The sequence below is a fragment of the Neurospora hispaniola genome, assembly GCF_033458365.1.
Source record: "Neurospora hispaniola strain FGSC 10403 chromosome Unknown B0T23scaffold_3, whole genome shotgun sequence".
In the NCBI taxonomy this organism is placed as follows: domain Eukaryota; kingdom Fungi; phylum Ascomycota; class Sordariomycetes; order Sordariales; family Sordariaceae; genus Neurospora; species Neurospora hispaniola.
In genome coordinates, this window is record NW_026944408.1 from 3,507,148 (window position 1) to 3,527,032 (window position 19,885).

The 19,885-nt window shown below is 53.0% G+C and overlaps 4 protein-coding genes across 4 annotated transcripts; 3 read left to right on the forward strand and 1 right to left on the reverse strand.

The window, feature by feature from the left end:
- Positions 1-8,435: 8,435 nt before the first annotated feature.
- Positions 8,436-9,430, reverse strand: B0T23DRAFT_122577 (uncharacterized protein). The gene is made up of 2 exons (XM_062832061.1): positions 8,686-9,430; positions 8,436-8,620 (listed from the first exon to the last, which is right to left on the reverse strand). Exons 1-2 carry the CDS (start codon positions 9,101-9,103, stop codon positions 8,565-8,567), a joined length of 474 nt encoding a protein of 157 aa, XP_062694418.1. The 5' UTR covers positions 9,104-9,430; the 3' UTR covers positions 8,436-8,564.
- A 486-nt stretch (positions 9,431-9,916) lies between these two features.
- B0T23DRAFT_377940 (ATP synthase delta chain mitochondrial precursor) lies at positions 9,917-11,266 on the forward strand. The gene is made up of 5 exons (XM_062837062.1): positions 9,917-10,332; positions 10,405-10,434; positions 10,555-10,708; positions 10,813-10,991; positions 11,060-11,266. The coding sequence occupies exons 1-5, from the start codon at positions 10,231-10,233 to the stop codon at positions 11,090-11,092; spliced, it is 498 nt and encodes a 165-aa protein (XP_062694419.1). The 5' UTR covers positions 9,917-10,230; the 3' UTR covers positions 11,093-11,266.
- Positions 11,267-12,295: 1,029 nt separating this feature from the next.
- On the forward strand, positions 12,296-15,062 carry B0T23DRAFT_313874 (uncharacterized protein; the record flags this gene model as incomplete). Its single annotated transcript, XM_062834766.1, has 2 exons — positions 12,296-12,599; positions 12,874-15,062. The coding sequence occupies 2 exons, from the start codon at positions 12,296-12,298 to the stop codon at positions 15,060-15,062; spliced, it is 2,493 nt and encodes an 830-aa protein (XP_062694420.1).
- A 742-nt stretch (positions 15,063-15,804) lies between these two features.
- Positions 15,805-17,510, forward strand: B0T23DRAFT_403781 (uncharacterized protein; the record flags this gene model as incomplete). The annotated part of the gene is made up of 4 exons (XM_062838810.1): positions 15,805-16,507; positions 16,603-16,903; positions 17,030-17,207; positions 17,262-17,510. 4 exons carry the CDS (start codon positions 15,805-15,807, stop codon positions 17,508-17,510), a joined length of 1,431 nt encoding a protein of 476 aa, XP_062694421.1.
- Positions 17,511-19,885: the final 2,375 nt, after the last annotated feature.

The following is a 19,885-nucleotide window of genomic DNA, read 5'->3' on the forward strand; positions in this document are numbered from 1 at the left end:
ATACTTTTGATAATACTTTTCTTTGCGCCTCTGGCGCTTCTCCTCCAGACCCTTGACAATGTCAATGGCACCCCGAACGTGAGTGTCTTGGGTGATGGTGCCAGCACGGGATCTGCGAGGCTGTTGCTTGTTGATGTGAGGGAACATGACAGGTCCCTTGGGCAATGACTTGGTGAATGTCAGGCCCGGTCTGAATGCGAGTGACTTGAACGCAACGCCGTCGGCTCCCATAGCAGGAGAAGCATGGGGAGACTTTGCGGACAAAACAGGAGGCGGAGGTGATCTCATCCTGCGGGGAGAAGAGCGGTCGAACAGGTTGCGATCATTACGGCCGCGAGACTTCTTGGGGCAGGGAGAAAGACGCCTCTTGGGCGGAGGTGAGCGGCATCGCCTAGGCGAGTTCTGAGCCTTCTTTGCACGACCAATGCGGCCACGCTCCGAGTGTAAATCTTCCAACTGCCACATATCGTCTTCGCTATCGTCATTTCCGTGAGCGCTTTTGTTATACAACTCCTCCCCCTCATCCTCAGGCTCCGAGGTGGGAAAGCTGGGATCAATGTCTTGAGGAATGAAGACGAGCTTGTTCTGCTTGCGGGCAGCCATGCGCTCCAAGTAAGCCGCCTCCAAGGGACGATCCTCATCCAAGGTACCGCAAACGAAATCTGTGCTGTCAGGCAAGTCAGGGGTAGCGGGGCGGAAGTCACGAGTCCTAATCGTGTCGCGCCTCTTTAGAGCACGGCGAGCAACGTTGTTGCCGTCTGAGCCAGCAGATGAGTCAGAGGACTCGTCAACGGAACCCCGACGAAAAACGGGGGTAGCACCAGACAATGAAAGATCGGCAAGACCACCAGTAGTCCAAAGAACCAGGTCATCGTCATCCTCATCGTCGGACTCGCCGAACCCAATCTCGGAGTCGGTCTTGTAACCGTCAGACGCATCATCCCAGACAGAGACGGAGTGACCATCGCTGAGATCTTCGTCCTCGTCCTCGTCTTCGTTGTCGTCCTCATCGTCGTCCATGCTGTCCTCATCTTCGTCCTCGTTATCGTCTTCCTCGTCCTCATCGCCGCCCGCCTCCTCCTCATCATTCTCGAGCGCTTCGCCCGACTGCATTGCTTCCTCAAGCTCGGCCTCTTCCTCGGCTTCCTTTCCGATCTTGCGAATAGCGAGCTCCTTCTTGAGCGTGTCGTCGATGGTAAGCTTAGGCTTGGAAGTCAAATCCTCGCGTATCCAGTCTTCTTCCTGAGGCTCATCGCTCGCGAACTCGTGGAAACGGGCACGCTCGCTCTGCAAATCTCCGAGCTGAGCAGTAAGATACTTCTTTGAAATAGTAGCCACAGAGCTTCTGCGAGACAGATTTTTGGGGCTCATTTCAAACAATTCCTTGAGTGGCGAGGTAACCGATGTTGGGAGCGGTGTAGCGGGACGGATAGGCTGAGTTGGCGAAGGCTGATCTCTCTGTGGGTGGGGAGCACAAGCAAACTTGATGGTCGGTTTCTTGAGCGCTTCCTGAGTCTTTACTTCCTCCTTGACTGGCGTGGGCGGGGCGTGCGTCAATGTTCGATCCTTGACTAGGGGCTTGGCCGCGCAAGCGAAAGAGATGCATCGCTTCTTCTCTGGCGCCGGCGTGGCAGCAGCCAACGGGGCTACCTGGAGTCCTTTATCCAAGACAATGCTGGGCTTCGTGTCGGTGACTTTGGACGAGAGTCGGAAGGTGATACCGGTGCGACGTGGGCTCGGTGAAGTAGTACGAGGAGGGGTTGTGATTCCGGTATCGCAGGTGTAGTCGGCAGTCGAAGCCAGGCTGAAAGTGCTGGTGATGGAGCGTCTCCTTCCCAGTCGGCGTGGTTGATAATCAGACTCGGCATGGTCAGAGTCGGAGGGGTTATGAAGAGCCTTGGTCAACATGGACTCTTGGTGTGGGCTGCCCCTGCGAACGGGAGCGCGCTCAAAGTGTGGTGGCATGGGTAGCAATGTCGAATCCGGGGGTTCATCCGCATCGGTCTCCAAGTCTTCCTCTAATGACGGCTCCACCATGACGGACTGGGACGTTGTCCACGCAAGGACATGTGATGCCGCGAGTTCGCGCGACATGCGTCGGTTCTCCATTTTGGTAGGCGAGTACTAGTATTGGTGCTGGTACCGGTACAAAGTATTTGATAGGCGGGTTGAGTAGGTTCAAAGGTGTTTGCAAGAGTGTTGACGGTAAGGTGTGGTGGTTATCGTGCTGGAGAGCGCTGCGAAGGGGAATGGCCAATCGTCAATGGATGGGTCTTCTCGACTTCGCGGGGTGTAAGTGAGGTCGGGAAGATGGTCGTCAGTAGATAGTTGAGGACTTGCGGTCAAGTCTTCCTAAAGCTCCGCGTAAACAACGGATTAGGTTGGGCCCCTAAGGACCGGTTGGCTATGACTGCAAAGGCATGATGAACGATCTATGGAAGGATGCAGGTTGAAGATTGGTGTGTGTTGAGTGGTTGTGTGGTTGTATCAAGGCAAGGCCCCTGATTATCAACGTGCTGCGTTGCGGCCGGCAATGAGACGGAGCCAACGCAAGAGCAAGTCCACTATGTATGTAGCTTGGCTACTTTTTGGGGGGTAAGTGGTAGGCTGCGTCTGAGTTGTTGTGGATGACGTCTAAGTTGCCCAAGAGGTAGCCGCCGGAACCGTGGCGAAGAATGGGGAAACAAGAATAAGGTAACGCCTTCTAGAAGAGTTGCCAGGTTCTTGTCAGTGACGGGATGGAAGGAAAGGGTCCTCGGCAGATGTCGGGGAGGGAAGGCAAGGCGTGAAAGAAAGAAAAAGAAACAGAGAAAGCGCAAAGGCGATCAGCTGGCCGGTGGGCGGGAAAAGGCAAAAATATCAGGATGCGAGGACCAACAAACAGAAGGCACCGAAACGGAGGGATCGTGGAAATATCGAATAAATGCAAGAGCCTGTCACGGTCCAGCAGGTGCCTGCTATGGAGTGCGGATGGGGGTACGACTTGCGATTTTGGGGGTGGGGGAGGGGGGTGCACCACCGTGCACGGATGCCACTGGTTACGATGGATAGGGTACCACACCAAGAGCGGGCTTGCTCCAAATGGATGGAGCCTTCCCGGCTCTTTTGCAAGTGTGCAGGTCTCCACCGGTACGTACCATGGACTAATGTATGTAGGTAGTACTACCGTACCTTTCCTGCCTCCGATAATAGGTCAACCGCCTGTTGCGAAATGGATGTCGTTGGGATGTGGATGCGCGCACACGCAACTGGCGCGATGCTGCTGGTGGAATCCACGGCAGAGGGCCAACAAGGACAGAGCAACTAGAACTACACTAGGGCACCACGGGCAGGGCAAGGGTGACCAGCTCCGAAAAGGAACGGGGAAGGCGGGCGAACGAACGATCGGGAAAGGCAGGCGTGGTAGGGGATCAAAGCGACAGAAATTGAAGGTGCGTACCTCTTCAGAGGGATGATGTCCACGAAAGAGGCCTGCGCTGCGTACTTAGGTAACTACACACCTCAGCATCAGCAAACCAGTACATAGGTACCTCTACGGACCCCAGGGTTCTGCAACCGAAAGAGACTCTGCGAGAGGGAAGCCGGAAAGGGTAGGGCCAGGGAGAGGAGGAGAACCAACCACGCTAACTCAAATTTCTGGTAGTCCGTGAGATGGCAGTGGGGCGCGGCGGCGTGGCTGCCAAAGGATGCTGAGCGATTGCTCTCCAATTGCTCATGAATTTGCACTGCAAAAGGGCAATGCAGTGCAGTGGACGTCGAGTGGGTCTTGGATCGCATGGATTGAGGCGCACACAGAAAGCCCACAGCCTTTTTTGCTGCTACGTAGTGCTGAGCGTACCCAGACCCGAGCTAACGAAATACGGGCCAAGCACGAAAAGAAAAATTGAATGTTGGACTGAACAGGGGCAGGCCGCCGGCTAGGGATGCGCAATGGCGAGAAAGAAAATGGGGTCCCCAAACCCAGACCTTTCTCCTTCCGTTCTTGGTCCGGGTACCGAGTCCCAAGACTCGAGATCCCGAGTGGAAGGATTGGAGCAGAGCAAGATCGAAAACAAAATGAAAAGGTTTTCGTTTGTCCGAGTTTGAGTGTGTGCGACCCTCCAGCTCCCTTCAAAGCAAGATTGATCTGAATTTTTGCCGTAGTTCTGTATAGGTGTGTCGCCGGTTCGGTAGCTTACACGGAGGTTCTCTGAAAGCCCTGGCCGTGGTTCCCTCGAGTTGAATGCGCACGGAAGAGAGATGAAAGACGAGCGAGAGTCTCATGTGTCCGGGCTCTTTGAGGTTCCTTATACGCCTCCAAGCTGCAACTACACAAATGATGTCCAAACTGGGTAGGTATCAGGGCATCAACACAACGCTTTTTTTTATGTATCTTTCTCAACGCTTCTGTGGCCAAAATGGCTCTTTCTCCGCAGTAAACGGTGTGAATCATGAGTACCGCCGCACCGCGCGGTCGAGATCGGCTACAGTACCTTCTCGCTTGCCGGTGTTTGTGTGTTTTCAACCGGGCAGAAGGCGGGAGGCGTAAGCTTGTGATGGCCTTGTTGGGTGTTCGTGTGCCTGGTATAGCAACGCATACATGAGGCAGCTATAAGAAACCGGCCAATATCTGTCAACTACACGCACACCTACCGACCACCACACGTGTAGTAGAGACTCGCCCCTACCTATCATCCCACATTCTGACATTTTGCTTCTGTCGCTCAGTGTCGCTCATGTGCTCTGATCCAGTCAGCTGGGGCTAAGTCCACACCATCTTCTCGTCCACACGTTGCAACGGACCAGCGCATGATGGCAGTCAGTTGAAGCTGACCATCACACAAAGAAATATGTAAAACACAAAGGGTGAGAATGACCATCTATAGCAAAAGAAGGTAGGGGCCGTTACACCAAAGGGCAGCCCGGCGAACGCGGCGGCGGGAAGGCGGCGGCGGCGGACACTCGCACACACGCGCAGACACGGGTGTAACGGCTTTGTCTTGGGTTTCTTGGACTCTTGGCACCTTTGCAAAGCTTTCGTTGCCAAACTGAAGCTCCTTTGCCAAGCCTCCCTCTTCTTGCTGTCACTGCCGTTTGAACTCGCTTTCATCAGGACAGCAGGTGTACCGGAGGGGGGTCTCCTTTGTCTCTATCTCTGTGATATCCACTGAAGAAGAGGTCGGGAACAAAAGATCAGCTCTCTTGGCCATGATCCAGCGCGCAATTGTTGATGGGACATGGCCCGCTGCGTGGGAGACGCTTTGTTGGCAGATTCTGATCTCGTTGATTGAATCTTTTTTCCCATTGGTTCCAGTGGATGAATGGAGCTGAAACGGAGCCTGCTGGAACTTCGGATTGGAGCACTTGTCTTTCTGGAGTTAGTTTCTCAAAGAGAGTGGGACTCACACTGGTACGTATCGCCGGGATACCGTTCATGGGCCAAAGACCCAGGAGAAGGCCGAAAGAAGTTCAGAATGTCAGGGTATCCAGGGGCGCAGGGGGTCAAGGGGCAGGGGGGGGGTCTCCGACTTAACCGGAGGAGGTCGGATCGGGTCCCTCTTCTCTGAACCGGCTGGGCTCCATCATGGAGCCGCTCCGTCCTTGTGGCACCTGTAACTGGCACACACACTCACAATGGCATTTCCACCGTTGTGTGATAACAGCCAAAGATCAGCTGTGATTCCATGAGCCAAGCATGGCCAAGAGAACCACGACTCGGGACATTTGTTCCACCTATTGAGAAGACGGTAAAGAAGGCAACGACCGTAGTCTGAGTTTCGCTGTTCAGGAGCCCTGTTCAGAAGGTGGACAACGGAGGACTTCAAATACAACGGAAGCTGGTAGGGGATGCTGTCCGGTGTCGAGCTCAACAACGGCGGGTAAACTCTGAACCCTTCAGTTTGAGAACGAAATGCGGCAGACAGGAATGCATCCAATCATGTCCACGCCAATTTCTGACCTCCTCCGGGCACCGCAACTGCAGCGAGCAGGCAATCCCTTTAACGGTGAAAATGTTACATTTTAGCGCGGTAGGGATTAGCGGCCAATCGGTGGCTCCCCTTCTTAGCGGTTGACTTTTCGAGGCCTTTTGATACCTGAAGTGAACATGCTGGCCAACGCTTGCTTGGCGACATTAGCAAGTTGCTGAAGAGTCACGGCTGGTAGACTGTGGGGGCCGCTAAAATGTAACATTTTCACCGTTAAAGGGATGGTACAGTACTGTACAAGGCGAGTAAAAGACAGGCTATCCACAGCTACCGTAGCACTGCCAACCATCCCATGTTTCTTGCGAGAGAGTTCGTGCACGCTCCTATACCGGGCTTGGGAACAAGTGATCGACTTCGTCATTCTTCGACGATTCAAGTTTCTTGTGTCCTGGATTGTGCGCGTGGTTATAAATCTCCTGACAGCACTTCATGCGATACTGATGCGCGGCTGTTGGGCATCCGGACATAAGCTCGATCTTTACACCCGCGTTATGCGCGGCGTCAGCCTTGGATTGTAGTGACGAAATGTCAGTCCTTCGCCATCAGCAGGTTTTGCACAGTTGAATCTAAGGACCCCCCCTTTACGTTTGTTTTCGTAATACTGTAGGGACCTCGGCACGAGCAGGAGACTACTCTACTGTTGTACATAGTGCAGTAAAATCTCTCTACAGGGACTCCCTTCACTCGCCAGCTTCGCCGTAGACCTTGCAGCGAGGTGTTCGATTTTTTTTTCCGCATCTCCATCCTCTTTTGAAGGGGGGTGGGGGGGCAAAATGCTTCGGAAGCTTGATGCTGGTAGCTGGAAGGTACTAGTGTATACCCCAAGAACATTTTCGTGTGAGGTAAGGATGAGTGTCAAATGATTCGCGTTAGGGTCCCACCTACCGTACGCCAAATAAACAAAAAAAAAAGAAGAAAAAAGTGACAGGCCAACTTACTACCGATACCTCGTTTCCGGGTGTCGTACACGTACATAGTAGGCGGGTTGCCGACAAGACAGTCACCTGCAGAAGGCTTGCAGCTCATCCTTTGCCTGATATAGATGGAATGGGTAGGGCTTCGTGAACCACAAGCTCAAAATTCAGAGATGTCGGTGTCTGTCAACCCATCCCGGAAAGAATTCCCCTATGCGGCTGTCCGTCGAAAGCAGAAAGGGGGGGGGGGGGTTGAGGGTATGGCTGACATGCAACATCATGAACATTCCGCATCTTCAGCTTTAGCCTCACTAGCGAGCTTATATCGTTGGTGGCTTTTCCTACATTCGGCCCATAAGCCCCAATCTCACCCCATCTCATATGTCGACAGAACATAACAGAGTACACTCCATGTAAGCTAAAACTCTTGTGGAGCCCTATACATAGTGTACTAGAGGCACGATAGGCAACCGCGGCCGTAGTGTGCGATGAGGAGCGTTGGGAGGATCACGGAAGAGGATACCAACGGACAAAAGGGAATTGATGCCCGTTCTGATGTCCACTTTGATCGTGGAACTTGTCATCATCAGATTCGGGTTCAGCGACCGTAGCGGCGTCTTTGAGAAAGTCCACGCCACGGCTCCTCTGGCTGGGAGGAGCTCTGGATGTGGAGGCTGACCCCGTCACACATTGACGTTTTAATGAACGTTACACTTGACTTTGGGGGTGGACACTGGCGATGTGACTCTCTGCCCCGCTACGTGCTGCGCGTATACCAAGAACGACTAAGCCGCCGGCCGCTGCTCAACGCTAGTCTGCGTGGGACTGACTCTGACTGTGACAGGCTGACAGCCACATCCCGAAGGTCTTGTTGCTGTTGTGGTTCATATTCGTCCAATTGCTTGTACGTGCTGAAGCGAAAGGATGGATGCGTCGGTGCACAACGCAAACCATTGCGGGCACCAGTCATCCCGAAGCTCAACGCGGCCAATCAGTCAGCACTGCGAATAACGTTAGGAATGGTGTCAGTTGTTGTGCTTGGATGGAAAAGGCACCCCACGCTCGCTTGACGGGAGAATGAAACGAGACACCCGGTATGGGACCTGACCCCGCATTCTGAATACATCGCATGGCCGGAGATTTTGGATGAAGACAGATTTGGAAATTCGAAGGGTGATCAGACGGCCCGATCAGACAGGACCAGACGATCAGGTTGCGCGATAAGTGTTCCTCAGCCTCTTCCGAACCCGCCATGTTGAGGGCCAGGCTATAAGCTGCCAATCCTGTTTCGCCGACCACCGCTGATCAGATGGCTTACGTTTGTTTGATGAGCAAGCAGCGAATTTCCAGAAGTGTGCCATGCGCTCGGCAGGCGCTTTGAAGGACTGGCCAAATCTAACTCCTTCGATAAGAGCGCGTTCCGACATTTTAGGGCGGTGAAGCAATAAACTGGATCTTGTGTTACCGCACCGGTTGGATGGCGTTGGATGTCAGAGAAACAACTGCTCCCGTCCAACGAAGTGTGAGAGCGTCAGTATCTCGAAAGAGCCAGAGACCCCCAATATCAGAAGGAGACATTCCGAAGGACCCTATCCATTTCACTTCGGTCCGTGATCACCTTGAACCCACATTTCCAGTTGTCTTTTGTGACCTCATGTTGCTTCGTTACTCGGAGGCAACCGAATCAGGTGTCGATCCTAGGGTAGCGAATTTCACTTGAGGCGCGAGAAGCAAGCGCTTCTTGGCAGAGCTGTTTCAGTCAGTAACTTGAAAGGCCCATTTGTTGAACTACACCATACGCTTACCATCTGGTGACGCCTCGCTGTCGGGTCCATTAAAAAGATTTTGATATTGCGGCCGCGAGACAAACCGGCCCTTTTGCGCGCTTGGCTGATGGTCTTTCTCGCAAGGCGATAAAGTTGGCAGAAGCAGCTTTTTGGCGATGAAGTGGTTGGCAAAGGCATGGGAGGATACGTTAAGCGTGCGGCTCGCATGGTCTGACTTGTGCATAACACTCGCATTCATCCATGCCAAAAGCAGGAAAGGTCGGTCTTGTCGGGGGAAGATCGACTTTGTAGTCTTGCGTATTCCGGGTCGAATTTGGTGATTCCTGGTCATTTTGACTCTCTGTGGTTGGACCCGACCCCTCCTCATTAGCCCTATGGACCCTTGGTGCAATATGTACATAGCTGCATGAGAATCTCGGTCGTTGTCCGATGGCATGCGATTGCAATGGCGTAGATGGATACCAATGAGGGATTAAGAGATAGGCCACGGGGTCCAATGTGCGCTCACCATGGGAATCAGCGTTGTGGTTTGCGACATGATGGTCTTTGTTTCGGTCCATCCAACACCGATGGGAGCATGGGCAAGCTGGAGGTGTTCGGTGACAGGCGTCATGAAGCCATCAGGAATCGGAGACCGGGCAGCCAAAGCATCCGTCATGAGCCCAAGGTTTCAAGCGCTGACACCTCTGGGACGCCCAAACGAATCATCAGCCCAAACTTAAATGAAGTTTAACTTGCCGGTTTTGACGTGCTGAGGTCTTCTTCAGGTCGCACCGCATACAACATGCGCTTGAGGTTATTTCATGATCCGCAAATCCTGGATGTAGAACTAGAACATGTGAAGATGCAAAGACGACTGGTTGTGAAAGTGAGAAACGACATGGCAGTTTTGAGATGTGTCGTCGCGGCGATGCCCCTGGTGTTGGGTGAATTTTCATGATGTTATTGACCAGTGAGGTGAGCCAAAGGCCAGGCAGGACAGCCGATACAACTGAAGTTCGCGAAACGGAGCCATTGGGACCTTGGTTGGGGAGCTTCAGTTGCAGACTGCAGCGGTCCGTCAGTTTCTCGCCGTCGCTCTGTTCGGAATGAGTGGTTCGTGCTCCGCTGCTGTCAAACGTGGCATGGGGCGTAGTATGTCGAACAACGTGGATTTGCTTGGACGAAAGCTTCGATAGAACGATAAAAGTAAGCTGCATAATCTCTTGGCGCGTGAAATGTGAAGTCGGTGTGTCATCTCCTTTTTGTTGCATCATCGAAAAACGGGAGTTTCCGCAGAGCCAAGAACCATCCCGACCGTGCCCGACGTCACGGTTCTTTTGCCAAGCTTTTGCCTGGTGCTTCGCTGGAAGACAAGCTCCCTCCAGTGCTCGAGGTGCTGCTGAAGCTCTCAGAAGACGGGCCCCGCACAAACATTATTCCTTGTCCCCGGATCCCGGCTAAGCGAATTTGAGGTCGGTACTCCATACTAGCATTGGGCCATTGGCAAAACTGCTTGACGATACGGAACGACCGATCGCGACAACGACGACGGCCTGCCCTCAATTGAGACCGCATATCACCATGAACTCCCTCCGTATTGCTCGTGCCGCCCTCCGGGTGCGCCCCACTGCCGTCCGCGCCCCCCTCCAGCGCAGAGGGTATGCTGAGGCCGTCGCCGACAAGGCATGTTGATGTTCAGAGTCCCAAGCTTCCGTATCGTTATCATAGCTCTAACTGTTGTCGCATGTCATGTAGATCAAGCTCAGCCTTTCCCTCCCTCACCAGGTACGACTGCGACCCGGTCCGATCGATGCTCGACTACGCCCATCCGATGCCATCTTGACATGTGCCCGCGTATGCCATCATGGTCCAGCACCATGGCTGACGAGTTATTGCCGCATATAGGCCATCTACAAGTCCCAGGATGTCGTCCAGGTCAACATCCCCGCCGTCTCCGGTGAGATGGGTGTCCTTGCCAACCACGTTCCCTCCATCGAGCAGCTGAAGCCCGGCCTTGTCGAGGTCATCGAGGAGAGTGGCAGCAACAAGCAGTACTTCCGTACGTCATCGTCCTCCACAACCGCAACCGCATCCGCAGCTGCAGCAGCAACAACAAATGTCGCCATATCAAAGTACCCTTTGGGCTTACACGAGATGTTCTAGTTTCCGGTGGTTTTGCCGTTGTCCAGCCCGGCTCTAAGCTCAGCATCAACGCCGTTGAGGGTTACGCCCTTGAGGACTTCAGCGCCGAGGCCGTCCGCGCCCAGATCGCCGAGGCCCAGAAGATTGTCAGCGGTGGTGGTAGCCAGCAAGACATTGCTGAGGCCCAGGTTGAGCTCGAGGTAAGTTGGAGAGGCGGGTAGTTGGGCGCGATTCCACCGTATCTGTGGTTACTAACGATATGACGTAGGTCCTCGAATCCCTCCAGGCTGTTCTCAAATAGATGTATCACCATCCTTAATCCTACCCCCATTGTAGCATACACCATGATTTCCTATCTTAGTTAAGGAGACAACACCTGAACATGCTGCTTTGAGTGTGCACAGATCTTGCCTATTGAGGGCCACTAGTGATCGGCAATCGTGACTGCCGCGTCTGACACAACAGCCGTTTTGTTCACTTATGTTTAGGAAGGCACGAGCTTCGCTTACATGAGCAACTTCCGTTTGGCGAAGGGTGAGTATACCCTTACATCCTACGGACTGATCACCGTCAACAAACTTCCAACTTCACAACCTTGGCTCATTAATCGCGTTACGCCGAATATCAACCCCCTTTCCCTAAGTACCTACGTAACCTACGATGGACATTCTTAAACAACCTCTTCCCCGACCTGGCATTTGTCTTGTCGCGCTCAGCAACTGAAAGCGACACAATAGGAGACGCTCATCCCTACTCTGCGCTACCCTCAGCTCGCATATCAACATTCTAAAGCTTGTCTCGTTACCACTCCGGCCTTATCATAGGCTCAAGACAGGATTTCCGGAGCGGTTGATACATACTATGCAACGCGATCGGGAAAGCGAACATGTATGTTTGCTCGCGACTAATCCTCCTGAAGCTCGAATTTGCTGCACCCTGACTTCGCTTTCGGAGAATTAAGCCGCCATACCCTGTTGTTTTTACCCACGTCTAACCAGCAGCTGCGAGAATATAGTTTGGTTGGGGGCGCAAGTCAGCCGCCGAGGCATGTTTCGTACAGCCAGCGACGCACAAGAGGACAATCGACCCGGGGGATAACCCAATCGACTTCAGGAACCACGCATTTTGGGACAAGTCCTGGCAAAACCGTCCCAAGGACAGCTTCAAAGTGTCGCCCCAGTTCCGAACATACAATCTGCCGGAAATGTTTAACCCACGATCAAAAAACAACACGCCCAAACATCACGAAGGCAATCCCTCGCCTACTTATCAGTGGATTTCAGAAGCGCCTGTCTCATCTCCCCTAACAGCGGGCAATCGCACGGGCCCAGTTGCTAAACCGTCGCCAATTAGCGGTCATCGTATGACTGCGAGGCAGCTGTTTGACCAGTACGGCATAACACCGCCTCCCGGCTAGTTATCGGACAAAGGAGACGAAGTCGACGAAGAAGACGAATCGATAATCAAGGAGCACTACGATAAACTCCAGGCCGAAGGTGTCAATATGTCGAGAGTCCGGAGATTCTGGAGGATATTCCATTGCCATATATGTGGCGGTGATGTCAAAGCACAACTCTATTGTCCATCTTGTGGTCACCCATTTTGTCGGAACTGCCAGCCGGAAGTTGTTGCGGAGGAGGATGTCACAAAAGTGGTCACAGCATCTCAGGCTGTTTACCCTTTTCAATCGGTTGATCCTAGTCCCAATACCATGAAGCCACCCATGCCTACGGAGAAACCGATCAGAGAAATTTGCAAACCAGATCCGGAACCTGACGAAATGCCAGCAGTAACACCATCCGCAGCAGGTGAGGCAACGACAACAGACACCCAGAGCGGTGCCGTTGGGCAGAGGAAATCAGTGGTGAGCATTCGACAATTCCCGTTCTGTTAATCAGTTTTTTAATTCTAAAATTTTGTTATTTATTTTTTATTTTTATTACTCTGGTGGGGGGGCATGGCGTGTGCTCAGTCTCCCTCTGAGGTTTATCACTTTGCCCACTCAGATCAATATACCTTGGCTGACAATCTGTTTAAAGAAAAGCAGTCGCTTTCTGGTTGCCGACCGGAATGCCAGATCAGTAATTTCGGATTCATGGGCCTCGACAACTGAACCGGCATTAGTGTCATCACCAAAAGCTTATGCACTTATACAAGCCGGAAACGTCAGTCAAGATCCCGCAGGTCTTCAAGGAGTAGAGCATCGCAAACGATTCTCCAATGTGCACAACGAAACAAGGCTAGCAAATCTGCCTTCCGAGACGAAAGACAAGCCATCGTTGCATCAGCATGCCTTCGCCCCAGCTGTCGAGGAGTTCAGCCAGGCCACTACAGAGTACACCGAAGGAACATCCACACTGAACGTATTTTCATCAGTCAGCAATGCACAAATCACCCATATTGTTGCATCGAAAGAGACTCGGCGTACCCTTGAATCGTTATCACCGTCTCCCGTGCACCCGCCTTTACCTCCACTCCCTTTTCTTCCTCCTCGTACAATGACCAGCGATCTCAAAAAGACACCTGATACGAGCAGGTGGATCTCACCACCAAAACCGGTAGCTGCTGTATCGCCCTCTCCTCCTTTGCCCGCCCCCCATGTTCATAAGATGAGGCCCGCTCAACCTGCTGTGGCAAGACAGTTCTCGGCAGTGAAACGACAGGCTAAAAAACTCGCGAATGGGCCAAGCTCACGGGCATCGGACGAATCTCCAGGAGCGGACGCCGAGACCGTGGAAAGTGGCAGTGTTAGTAGCGCTAATGCCACTAATCGGTATTATATGCCCAAGGTGAAGGTATCCAGTCCGCCGCTATGGTTAAAATTCCCATCGACGAGAACAGAAGGCAATTCCAATCAGACGAAGAGAGCTGTACCTCCCGGAAATAGCATTCGGACTGGAAGTGTGACCCGTACAGCTACAGCTATGACTTCCAACACTGGTGACAGTAAACGAACTGGTGCTTCTGTCGGTAGTCATGCCATTCAGGAGACATCAGCGCACGAGACGGTCACTAACCTATATTTTCCTCAGCTTGATCAGCAAGAGAGACAGACTGTCGAGAAAGGCGAGGAGTCGCGTCACGGGGTACAGGAGCGACAAGGAGAGCACGGGGATCATCAACATAGCGGTGATTTTCACGAACAGACAACACTACATGGGCACGCCCGAAAGGTCGGCCGCAAAGTTAGCGAGGACCTGAAGGCGCGAATTCTCGGCTTACCAGTATCTGAGCAGGCCTCTAATTCAAGCAAGGGGAATCGGCATCCGCTCCAAGCAGACAGCAGAAGTGGCAACAAGGCCGGACTGGCCACAGTCATTAGCCGGATATCAGAAATGCAGTCCGATCGTTCTACCTACTCAGGCTGTTCTACCCCCTCAACCATTTGCAGCGTGGTTACAACTCCGAAACCACGGCCGGGCCGAACGCTTACTCCAAGTTCAGGAAATGGTGCAAAGCGCGCTGGCGGCGATAGACGTCACAGCCAGAATCGAACGCCGACACCAACCACTTCACGTTTCCCCGGCAGCCATAGCCAAGAGTGGCTACAGCAACAGCAACAGCAACGCTCATCACTACATTCGGCTCGGCAGCCCACTGGACAACGCGTCAAGGGCCCTCATTCTCCTCCAGCTGTGGAGGACATACACCATCAGACTTACAGTGACTTTACAAGCTTATCATCCCTTCCTTCGCGCTCCCCGGTGACATCCTATCAGTTTCGTGATGCCATCGTAGACAGGACAAAACACAGCAACCACAGAGTAACAACCAGGAGGGAGAGTGAGACAGCACCTTTGCTTACCTCCAATGTTGTCTCTACGCCCACCGCTAAGACGCTAGACAACAGGCCATCACCGAAAAAAGCCCCGATTGCGTCGTCTGCTGGTATCCATGATCACATTAATGATGTTCGTCGGGCTATTCAAGAGAGGACGAGCTCTGACGAAATCCGCCCGCCGAATGAAGTTGATTACAGATACACATCATCGTCAACACCACAAGAAATTATAAGACAAGCAGAAGGGTCATCTGAAGAGGAAACTGGTTGCCACCATGATCCAAGTACAGGTATCCATGGATTAACGATTGTGTTGCACCTCAAGGGACAGGAAGACCTGGTCATCAGCACGGATCTGACTCGCGAGGCTTCGGGCGCGGATGGCGCCAGTAGTGTGACTATGAGTCTCTCTCCTATTGTTCCTCTGTCACCGCAGTCTCCAAATTCTGGTCACGGGGTAGCTTCACCTTTTAGGGTGATGGATGGGTAGGAGATCGAGTGGTTTGGGGCTCGGGAGAAGAAGGCAGTGATAGGATCGAGATTATCAAACTTGGTATTAGGTTTAGTGAGTAGTGAAAACCCATCATCGATGTCTACTTCAAAAGTCTTAGTTCTTTTTTTCTCCTCCGAGTTTGCGATAGAAATACCACCACATCGTATCTGTCCACAAGCCGAATCTCTCTCGCTGTTTCCAGTAATGCTGTAGGATATCCAAATGCGCTATCAACAAAGAATGGTCCTTCCACCTGCTGTGAGCTCCATCTACCCCGGCTAACCTAGTTAGTTTCATCGAGGTCACTCGTCGTTGCCAAAGGAAGTGGAAGCTAAATAACTGCAGTGGTGTTGGCGCTAGCCAAGCACGGACCAACCGGACGATGCGCTGCTTACCTCTAGTTGCAGAAGCGCTCGCGCTTGCCAACGAACACTGAACCCTGACTGACACTTCACATGCTGCCCGAAACCCGGAAAGAGATAGCGGCGAGTCCAACTGACAAGGGACCAACGACGGTCGTCCGACCTCAACGAACAAAAGAAGAGTCAACACGTGGAAAGTCGATAGACCGTTCCGTCGAAAACCACCTCAACTCGCTAGCAGCAACATACCGACCAACGACGACCACTTCCTAGGCACTTTAGTTTACCGGGACTAAACACCGGACATCCGAGGCCTCGAGACAAATCGGAGCCATTCAACCACTCATACTCACCCAACAAATCACTAGCAAGAAAAGATGGAAGACCTGTGGAAGCCATTACTCGACAACACTACACTAGCAGCGGTTCTACAGAGGCTGAACGATATCACCCCCTCACAATGGTGCCAAGCCTACTACCTCTTTACCGCGGGCGCGGTGGTGGCCGTAGCAGCCATGCCCAATGAAGTGAGCAGGAGGCTGGTTGATTATGGGGCGAGGAAAGTTCAGTCCGAGGTGTCTCGGTCTGGGTCTAGATCTGAGGGGGAAGAGGAAAACGACACCGGCAGGGGCACGGGAAGTGAAGCCGAAGTCAAAGCCAAAGCCAATCGTGTGGAGCGCGGCGGCAAGAACTGGTTGCTCTCCTTAACCGACACCCTCACCTCCTACGGCCAAGTTCCGCACTCCTGGTTCATCACGTTTTACGTGGCATCTATGGCATGCTCGCTGTTATGGTTTTGGCAGTTTGCCGTTGATGGGAGGGTGTTGAGGGTGGTTACTTGCAGTCAAGCCTCTCCTACGGCGAAGGGGGAAGACGAAAGAGGAGGAGTGTCGGCGTCTTCAGTTACTCTCGGTCAAGTCGGCCTGGCCTGGACGATGATGTTTCTCCAGGGAAGCAGACGGCTGTACGAAGACTCGTTGGTGCACGGAAAGTCCAAATCTACCATGTGGATCGTGCATTGGGTTTTGGGGCTCAGTTATTATCTGTTTACCAGCGTGGCTGTTTGGGTTGAGGGATCTGGTAAGGAGTTCCTGGAGTAGAGTTGTTGTGCTGCTGTTTTTTGGTGTGTTAACATTGAATGTGTCTAGGGGCCATACTGGACTACCAATCCACAGGAGCAATCGACTATACCATGCCGTCTTTCAAGGCGTTGGTTGGAACCTTCATGTTCCTCTACGCTTCAGTCAACCAGTACAGATGTCACAGGCACCTCGCCGGGTTGAAGAAGTATTCCCTTCCTGATCTGGGCCTGTTCCGCTACCTGATCTGTCCTCACTACTTCTGCGAATGTCTGGTCTACCTTTCACTCGCGGTCGTTGCCGCTCCCCAGGGAGAGCTGCTTAACAAGACGCTCTTGTGCGCTTTGGTGTTTGTCGTGGTCAACCTCGGGGTGACGGCAGCGGGTACGCGGAAGTGGTACGCCGAGAAGTTTGGGAGCAAGGCGGTAGAAACAAAGTGGGACATGATACCCTTCATTTTGTGATTCTTTTCCTCTGCTTCTTCGTTTGTCGGTTCGAACTCACGGACGACGGTTGAACATAGGACCCAGCTTGCTCCCCAGCTTGGAGACTTTCAGAACATCGCGATACGTGAGGCTGACCCGGACTCCCCTCTGGTTTTCCCCGTTTTGGTACAGCGACGGCTCGCGGAGAAGACTCCAGTTTGCAATGGTCCGCTCCGACATGTTCACGTCGGCCGAAAGAGGGTCAATGCCATGAAGGTATTCAGTGTACAGGTCCGCGGTGGTAATTAACAAGCTGCGCGGCTCTTGGAGAATCCTCCACACGGGCTCCGAATCGAGGGCCCCGTCTTCTTTGGCCCTGTAGAGGTTGAGGCACAGACTCGATCCAAGGCTCACTGTGCAAACCACGGGGTGGTATGCCGCTCCGTCCTTGTGCGGCATAATGCCCGTGTTGGGAGGGTATTCGTTAATAAGGACGTGGTTAGGCCGGCCGTGGGGGCTATCCGCGAAGATGTGCTGCTGCTGCTGTTTCTCTTTCTCATCGCCACTGCTATCGGATGAGGACGGCAAAACTGGGACGGAGAGCAAACGCGAGATGATCGGTTCTTCTAGCCAAACTGGTAATGGTTGGCCATCTAGGAGGGTATTTTTAACCAGATCCGAAGGCCATGTTTGAAGTCGGCGATGGGTGAGTTGACGCCATCTTGCTTTAGGAGCCCTCTCAACCTTTTTTTTTGGCCCGTCATGGCGATTAGAGAATGAAAAGGGAGCCAGGGAACAACAAGCTAATCATGATGATACCTTTTCGAGAATCTTCTGTTCCTCCTCTTCACTGATGAAATCCGCGATGTAATAAGCCGAGGGCGGCAGGCCTGTTATACGGCTCGCCTCGAGGGAAGGCGGCAGGTTGAATTGGGAGGACGCCATTGTATCGTTCGTCGCCCACTATTTGATGCTATTTGGTCGCTCGTTGATGGTGATGTTGAGGCTCTAGGAAGCGATGGGAGAGACGATCGATTAGAAGGTGGATAAGATGGTCGAATGGCAGTATGTAGTGTAGTCGTGGATGGAGTCAGTCAAATCGTTGACATCAGTTTCATGGCAACGAATCATGGGCTCGAGATGGCCTGGATGCTGGCTTGCAAGTGTCTGCGTCATCAGCACCATTGAGAGAGCAGGGGGGTGCGTGTCTGTTGTGGTGTGTCTTGCGAGGGCCTCCGCCCGTTATGGGAGGGTCCTCTAGGAGATGTCCGCGGGCCGCGAAGAAAAAAGGCGGGGCCCGAGCAATCAAAAAGCCTTGGCTCTCGGTTGACAAGCAAGCAGACCAAAACCCCCAACCAACCACGCCAATGTTTTTGAAGTGAATTCCGAGTGTTGAGAAAGGCATCAAGGCAGACCGGGCGGCGATATCTCAGTACTCCCAAGACAGGCTCCCCCTCGCTCTTCCAGCGATCAACGGGTGAAGCAGCAGGGCGCGCCCACGGACTAAGTCAGGCTGTGAAACGTCGGGAAACCTTCATCACTGGCAAGACGCAGAAAAAGCGAGAGGTCAAGCATCCAAGCATTGGACGGGATGCTGATCCAAACAAATGCAATGCCGCCACCGCCCGTCTGACGGTGAAATGGATTCGAGGCCCGGGGTTACCGCTGCAACACACCTTTTCCGTGTCAGGCAGGCTCAGGCAGAGTCTAGCAAGTTTGGCCATTCAAGTGACAAGAAAAGTCATTACGCAGTCGACGCAATATCTGTGGTCTGGTCTATCATGTCTGCCTGGGAATAGCGGCGGAAAAAGGAAAGACTCGTCACCCCTCAACGAGGATGAAGCATCCATCGGATAGGGTCAGGGTCGCAACATGAACGAGTTCATTTTCAAATCCCTTCCGTATTCTGATGCCGACCATTACCAACCACCGGATAGCGATGAGTCTCAACGTCCCATCTCACCCCAAACGGGACACGGCGTGCGGACGGCAACCTCAAGCTGAGACTGTCACCATGACTGACAGTCAAGGAAATTGAAAGCTGATGCAGTGCAGCAGCGCAGCAATGTAATCATTGATTAGGTATCTCGAGGCAGGCAGAAGTAAGTGCACAAGCTTGCTCACCCTCTGTCTACACTCGGCACTGTGACCCTATCACCAAGGCTGATCGTGAGGTGCCCTGTGGAAAATCAAGAGGCCAAGGAAGGACCTGCACTATGGAAACAGCCAATCAGTGTCGAGGGTGGCGAATAGACTTGTGGAAGCTTTTCTCTCTTTCCCCCGGCTGACAAGCAGACGAGAGGTGAGGAGCAGCAGCAGCAGCAGCAGCAGCAGCAGCCAGGCCCGCAGCACCTGCACCAAGCAATCCGCGGAAAGAGAAAAGGAAGACTCAGGCCAGCCCAGGTTTGTCATGGTGTCTTGGTGAGAGACCCGAGTCCGTGGCTGCTGCCGAGTGGTGAGTGTCGGGTGTACACTAGCTCCTCCCATTCTCCTCCAAGCGATAGTATCGTGGACACCCCTACCTAGAAATGGATTTGGACTTGTCAGCCCGCTGTCGTGGCCCAACTTTTAGCTTTATTTTCAGTCTCATAAAGATTCCACTTCCACTTAGGTTGGTCCCGTTGGTCGCACCTCAAATGCCCGCAGTGGCGGTCACACCTACACTCCAAACACCGCCCCCTAAATACAGACCGGGAAGTAGCCAGTTGAGTACGGTACCGGGCAGCCAGCCAGCCAGCCAGCAGTAACAACGCCTCTTTTCCGAAACAGAAATTGAAGGGGATTGAATAATGGCTAGGTGACTGTTACTCCTGCTTTCCAGGTCACGTTCTACAACAGCTTCTGTGTTGAAATTGAACCATCCATCGTCCATCCGTCAATTCCGCTCACACTCACCGTCGAATTCCTCCGCATCGCTCTACGTTTCCAGACGCACTGCAGACTTCCATCGCTTT